The 7,478-nt window shown below is 41.4% G+C and overlaps 1 protein-coding gene across 6 annotated transcripts; it reads left to right on the forward strand.

The window, feature by feature from the left end:
* Positions 1-1,491: 1,491 nt before the first annotated feature.
* CREBZF (CREB/ATF bZIP transcription factor) lies at positions 1,492-7,248 on the forward strand. 6 transcript variants are annotated; one of them, XR_006385645.1, is made up of 4 exons: positions 1,492-2,886; positions 3,096-3,173; positions 4,252-4,320; positions 6,106-7,248. XR_006385645.1 is itself a non-coding variant. In XM_044258395.1 (2 exons), the coding sequence occupies exons 1-2, from the start codon at positions 1,814-1,816 to the stop codon at positions 3,109-3,111; spliced, it is 1,089 nt and encodes a 362-aa protein (XP_044114330.1). In that variant the 5' UTR covers positions 1,492-1,813; the 3' UTR covers positions 3,112-7,248. The 6 variants fall into 6 exon arrangements, 1 of the variants encoding a protein (XP_044114330.1); XR_006385644.1 differs by having other exon boundaries at positions 3,096-4,320; XR_006385643.1 differs by having other exon boundaries at positions 3,096-3,531; positions 4,252-7,248.
* Positions 7,249-7,478: the final 230 nt, after the last annotated feature.

Genomic DNA, 7,478 nt, shown 5'->3' on the forward strand with positions numbered 1-7,478 from the left:
AAACATAGCTATTTGTTGAGGCTATTTGCTACTTTATTCATTAACCCAAAGAGAAGTTTCTTAAGATCGTAGAACTGGAAAAGTGGCTAAGGAATTCATATAAAGTTTACTCATGAGCAAACAAAGTAAAATTTCTTCTTTTGATTTGCCATGGAAGCTTAGTTTATTATTAGCTCAACTTGAGTAACTATAAGATTTTATGTCTATCTTATTCCAATACAAACTTTCGCCTCTTTGGAACTCCTTATCTTCCTATTTCATCTAGATTTTCACTAGCCTTGCTTTTTAAAATTTTGAATTTTTTTGTTTCATTGTATTTTACTGTACTTCTGAACTGCTTCAAGTCTCAAATACCTTGTGCAATTAGAGGAACAATATTACACCAAGAAGAAACAGAAATATCCAGAATGTGGTGTGTGTGTGTGTGTGTGTGTTTTTAAAGATTTTATTTATTGGGGCACCTGGGTGGCTCAGTGGGTTAAGCCGCTGCCTTCGGCTCAGGTCATGATCTCAGGGTCCTGGGATCAAGTCCTGCATCGGGCTCTCTGCTCAGCAGGGGGCCTGGTTCCTTTGATAACCCGTGGTTATCAAAACTAAGCACGTTCATAAAATGGCCAACGCAACACAGAAAAGAATACAGCAGAGCTGTTCAACCTGGCCGCGGGGTTTTTAAGGGTACTCTTTTTACCCTGATAGATGAAAAACAGCAACAAAATCAGGCTTATTCAGGAAAAACCAGAAACTATTCTATTTAGAATGTAATTAATAGTCCTTTTCAGGAAAACAAAACAAAACAAAACAAAAAAACATGTCGGTTTCATGACACCCGCCCCCCAGCCCCCGCCATACAGCAAACAGGAAAAAAGTCACACACACCATTCAGTCAACAAAACGACCTCTGTTAACACAACCGGCAATACAACCATCACTCACACCGTGAGATGGTGGCAGTACAAAGACTGGCACGCATGTGCGCACCCACGCGTGCTCACGATCACGCCCACTACAGAACACACACAGAAAATAGGTTTGCAATATTATCACAGACAAGGACAAGACGATTTTTTGGTTGTTGTTTAGAAAATGCATAGAAATGGCTTAGACATTTTAATAAAATTAGTATGATAAAAATTTGGAAAAATTATGTTGAATGACTTATTTACCTCTCTTTTTTCCCCCTAGTACTCTGTTGAGTGAAAGAATTGCGCATTACAAACGGAAAGGGAAAGGAGCAATTTCAGGCGGTATCTGATCACCAGTCGTAAAATTCCAGGGAAATGCAGGATAACTTTAAGATTATTCGTAAATTTGGTATTTAAAAGTTCAATTCTGAGAGAGAGTGGTTTCACTTGAAGTTGGAAGCCTGAATACGGAAGCTCGAAAAGCGAAGGCGGAGAGAGTAGACTGTCTCTCAATAAACTCAGGTTTTGTTATTTTTGCCTCTTGCGGACTATGACATCACTGGAAAGCTGAAATGACTCCCATTCCAGACCTCACTGAACTCTCGCGATACTAGAGCCCTGTGGAGCGCGAAACGCCGTGGGAGGGGCTGGGGTGAGATCGACTGACTTCCGGCCAGGCCGTTGTCTGGGTGGCGCGGTCGAGTCATCGCTGGGCCTCGCAGCTTCGATCTCCCATCCCTCCCCCCCGCCCCGGCGCGGGGGGTCGACCAGCCAAGTGGGGTGGGAGGTGACTCGGACCTTCCCCTTCGTTCCGCTCTGGCCAGCTCCCTGGCCCCCCGCGCTGGGGTCCCTGGGGCCCGCGAGGCCCGGTCTGAGGGGCCGGGGCCTACGTGGGCCCGCCGCTGGGCCCCATGAGGCATAGCCTGACCAAACTGCTGGCGGCCTCGGGCAGCGACTCCCCAACCCGCAGCGAGAGCCCGGCTCCAGCCGCGACCTGCTTGCTGCCCCCGGACCTGACCCGGGCGGCGGCGGCGGCGGCAGCGGCAGAGGAGGAAGAGACGGCGGCGGCCGGATCTCCCGGCCGCGAACAGCCGTGCGGCGACGAGCGCGAGTTGGAGGCCGGGAGGGGGGGCCGCGGCGGCGTGGCCGTGCGCGCGCCCTCGCCCGAGGAGATGGAGGAGGAGGCGATCGCCAGCGTCCCGGGGGAGGAGACGGAGGACATGGACTTTCTCTCCGGGCTGGAACTGGCAGATCTGCTGGATCCCCGGCAGCCGGACTGGCACCTGGAGCCCGGGCTTAGCTCGCCCGGGCCTCTCTCCTCGTCCGGCGGAGGCTCGGATAGCGGCGGCCTGTGGAGAGGGGACGACGACGACGAGGCCGCGGCTGCCGAGATGCAGCGCTTTTCCGACCTGCTGCAGAGGCTGTTAAACGGCATCGGAGGCTGCAGCAGCGGCAGTGACAGTGGCAGCGGCGAAAAGAGGCGGAGAAAGTCCCCAGGAGGAGGCGGCGGCAGCAGCGGCAACGACAGCAACCAGGCGGCGACAAAGAGTCCCCGGAAGGCGGCGGCGGCTGCTGCCCGTCTTAATCGGCTGAAGAAGAAGGAGTACGTGATGGGGCTGGAAAGTCGAGTCCGGGGTCTGGCAGCCGAGAACCAGGAGCTGCGGGCCGAGAATCGGGAGCTGGGCAAGCGCGTGCAGGCACTGCAGGAGGAGAGTCGCTATCTACGGGCCGTCTTAGCCAACGAGACCGGACTGGCTCGCTTGCTGAGCCGGCTGAGCGGCGTGGGACTGCGGCTGACTACCTCGCTCTTCAGAGACTCGCCCGCCGGTGACCATGACTACGCTCTGCCCGTGGGAAAGCAGCAGCAGGACCTGCTGGAAGAGGACGACTCAGCGGGAGGAGTGTGTCTTCATGTGGACAAGGATAAGGTGTCGGTGGAGTTCTGCTCGGCGTGCGCCCGGAAGGCGTCGTCTTCTCTTAAAATGTAGGGTCAAGTAATCTGCTCTTTATCCGCGTTTACCCCTTTCAACTCCCTTACACCATGTAAAACACCTTAGTGGGACATCTTCACTGGACACATTTCAGAGGAGGAAAAAGTAATATTGAATCTTTAAGTGTTTAGCTAAAAAGCATGAATGTGACACTGTAACCAACTCCTAATGATAACATGTGACTATTAAATCTCTCTGACAGTTTCTTTTTTAGGTGATTTCCTTCCTGCCAGGCTCCGTTGTAGGGGTTACAGAACAGTCGTTCCCGCCTCACAACCTGGTAAGGATCCATCTCTTCACGTAACGCTCATGCTCTGCTGCTTAGTCTACTTTAATGGGCAACATCTCAATTTGTGTGCGTGTGGGTTTTTTTTTTTTTTTTTTTCTTTTTTCTTTTTTGGAAGGTGGGAGGGGAAATCTAATTTGGGCCCTGTCCACCCTGGAAACAGACTTGTGCTGGTCAGTAATGTATTTAAGATGCTTCTTATGGTTGAAATAGCTGTTAATGTGTCCCCTTGTTCAGACTTGCGTGTACCTAGCTCTTCTGTCCCCAGTGTGGACATGGCCTTGGATGACATCGGTTCCAACTGTACACTGAAAGCTGCTAATAGAGATACAGTTTGGAGACAGTGAAACAGGTGAAGTTGAATGGAAGTTCCGAGTTGTACAAGGTGCAAATTGGAATTCCAATTTTAGAGCAACTTTTTAGAGGTTGACAATAAGTATTTGGGCTTGCACAAATGTGATAGTTATTTTGCTGGAGATGACAGAAATATCTTAAAATATTTGGGTATGCCTTTTAGTTTTCAGTAGGAGATCTAGAAATACAATCTAGAGTAAAAGATTTTAATATCTCACCACTCAAGAAGTTGGAAAATAACATGCATCTCTGTTAATTAATTGAAGGAGAATAAGAATGGTTAATGAAATGTTTCTTTGAGGACCAGCACAGTGATTACCCTATCACTGACTATAAATAAATTGTTGAACACCTTTACTTTTGTTGTATTAAAATTTAGGTTAAATTTATGTATGATTAGATATTGAAGGTTGTGAAATGTGAATGAAAACGTGTAAAGTGAGGCTTCACAAAGAATCTTACTCTCCTTATTTCAAAGGTTTTTGTCCTATTTAAAAATAATTTTTGAAATTGAGTGGTTCTGGCTACCTAAGGACACGATTGACACTTTTTCCAAAGATGGGACATACTCTTCCCTTGAAGTACTGTATTATTCATTGTCCAATTGTATAGATTTAGTGTCCTTCAGTGTAAGAGGCATTAAGAAATTCTTTGTGAAACATCACTGTTTGATAAAGTATATACATATTTAGCATCCTTGTTTTTCTTTGTGCTAAAGTGGATACAGCTGTTGGGGCAGAAGAGACGGGACCAGCTGCTGGCCACATTTCCTGCTTTATTTTAAAAGGTAGTATAAGAAATGAGGAAAAAGAGGTAATATCAGGGCTTCTGCTGTCTTTTATTTTAAAATGTTCATAATTAAAAAGTATTTTCCAGCAGTCCAAAGATGTAAGTTATCTTACACATGTTTTATTTTGTTGTTATTTGGTTATAAAAATGGAATCCTTGTTCTTGCACAACTGTAAATGTTTCGTTGCTAGATAACACAATTTGAGACCTAACTCGGTCTCTGGTTTCCAGTGCATTACAGCATATTTTGTAAAATCACCTACTGCACTTGAGCATGAATGGGTAGTAGCCAAATTCACAACCTGGAGTGATGAACCTGCTTATACCTAAGTGCAGGAGCAAGCCCCTCACAATGCAGCTGCATGGATTTTTAGTGCCTACTGAATTATATATATATATATATATATATAAACCAAAAGTAGTTGGAAAAATTATTTGAAATGACTAATTTGTGCTATCTCTATGGAATATGTTAAATGTAGCTTTTTGAAACAGAAGCCTTGAATTGAAATTTAATTAATACTTGAACGAACATTTTTGTATATATTTCTTTGTATATAATTTTGTGCAGTACCAATGACAAAAATATGGTGTCATAATAAAACCAGGTTTGTTGATCTTTCAGTTATGGGCTCAAAGAATTTATTCATCTCTAACATGATATTGGAAAATAATGGATGAAAATAGGAAAAATGATTGTTGTTAATGCTGACTGTGGGTCTTAAAAGGTTCTAGAAGCAGTAAGTGTGTTTTTCTAAAACCATTCCCTTGGAATAATTTCTTCTAATGTCAGTGCTTTTCCTGCATTATTTGAAGTTCGGGGCTGGGGAGAAACAGTAGTCAAAGCTTTCTGAATTGGGATGCTTTGAAAATTCCAAGTGTAGATTTTTAGGATGTCATTTTATAAATGGCAGTTTTTGGAATTACTTGATTAAGAACTTTTGAAAATGGAGATTAGTATTGCCTATTTTTAAAGCTGCTTTGTTAGGCTCCTTGTTTTAACTGTCTTTTCTTAGTTTCCATTTCATTCTATTTTTTTTTTTTCTTTTTCTAATTTTGGTGACTTAGTGATTTTGTCATTTTTTACATCAACTTCATGGTCTTGTTTTTACATGGTATTGCATGTATTTAGGACCTATCTAACAGGGGGTTTAAATAAATTTGATCATATTTATGTGTAAGCACATTTTACTGTAAATGTTTGGGTTTCTGAATTTACAACAGATCTGTTTATTTCAGAATGTAGTAAACAATATCTTAAAGTGTCCTATTCACTACTTGTTAATTAAAAAAAGTTATGATTAATATGAAACTGTTGTCTTACTATTTTTAGAAAATTGTGTTCTGAATGATTAGTAGTTGGATAAAGGAGATTTCTGGAATATATGGATTGCGTTGAAATTTTAAGGTTTGGCTCTATTTACTGTAGAGGTTGAAAACATCTTAGTATTTGGGGAACTTTTTTTTTTTTCATCATCTTCCCTAATTGCCTCTATGGCAAAATGATACAGAATTAGTGTAAAGAGGGTAGCTTTTTGATATTTGTTTTCTGATGGTGACAGGAATTCATACATTAATTGAACTAACACACCATATTGACCTCCTATTTCTATCATATTGACTTACTGTTTCTGCACTTTCTTGACCAGTTCTAACTAAAAAGGTCCACGTTTGTTAAAATGTCACACCTCTGATATAATCCGGCAAAAAGTGTTCGAAATATTTTAAATATTTGTGCATTTTGTAATCACTAAATTAATCTCTTTCTCTTCTCTTTAAACAGCTTAGCAGTGTCTGCAAAAACGAATCTTTTCCTACAACCTGTTAACTGACTGGACTGATGGTAACAAAGTAATTGTGGGAGCCATGTCGGTCAAAAATTTGGCATCTGCTGAAAAAAAAATGAATGCCATTTTCAAGTTCCCAAATTACTTCTATACTGATTTCACTTTCCAGATTTCACTTTCCAGAAATGGAGATATGAAAAGATTCTCTGGAATCCTTGAAAGACTTACTAGAAATACATGAGACTAAGTTAATTTTGGAACAAAATTATACTTTTTTTTTTTTTTTTTTTTGGTCTTTCATGGGAGTGATGATCAGTTCTTTGCATAACTTAAAAATTGTAACTGTTGGAGAAGAGAATTGCAGTATTTCATCAAGGAATATTAGATTCTTTACATAATCAAGAACACATTCTATGGAATAACATTCAGTGGTGTAGAATTACATAAACAGGCCATCAGGGATCACAAAGCATATCACGAGTCTGTATTTATTTCCTGGAACTTGAGAGCTAATCTTCAGTATAGGCAGACCTTGCTGAGTAGAATATAAAAGTTAATGTAAAGTCCTTAACTATAAAGAGTAGTCTTTTTAAAATAGATGCATTGATGTGTCATGTGTATCTTTGAAAAAATTATGACTGAATATGTGAGTAGTTATTTGCAATTCAGGGTAATAGGATGTTCGCATTCTGAGGTTTTGGCTTCTCGAGTTTTCTCTGAGTACTTGACACTTTTTGACTATTTTGAGGTTTCTAATGAATGGTATCCTAGTTTCTGATGTTATATATTAAAATGTCTCCAGTGTTTTGTAAGGGCTTTAGTATTTTGGATGATGGGAGTGTTTTTTTTCCACATAATATGGTTGTTTTACTTAATTGAAACATTTTTCCAGTTTATTACAAGTGTGAAAAAACACTCAACTCTGGATTGTTTATTTCATTTTTGTTGGATTATGTTAATGCATTCTTTCGTCTGGTCTAGACTGAGTCATTTTATCTTAATTGACTCATTGGGAAGTGTGCAGATGAGAGGTGGGAGGGGTAGGAGATTGGCCCAGAATGATTTATCATTATAACTATACAGTTTGGTTATTGTATGATCCTATACTAAACCTATTAAACCCACTCTGTTTCTTATAATCTAAATTTAGTCAGTGTCTGTGATGCAAGGCAGCAAAGAGCATGCCCACTGGCTTATACTTAGCTGATGGATGCTTCTAGGATACAAACGCTACAGCTAGTTGTAATTCTACAACCAAAGATTTGGCATTAACAATAGTTGATGACAATTAAGAATGGAGTGATTCACTGACAATGAGTAATTACCTTTAAAAAATTTGTGATCACCTAGTTCAGCATTTTGAAGTACT

Source organism: Neovison vison, chromosome 7 (genome assembly GCF_020171115.1).
Source record: "Neovison vison isolate M4711 chromosome 7, ASM_NN_V1, whole genome shotgun sequence".
NCBI lineage: Eukaryota > Metazoa > Chordata > Mammalia > Carnivora > Mustelidae > Neogale > Neogale vison.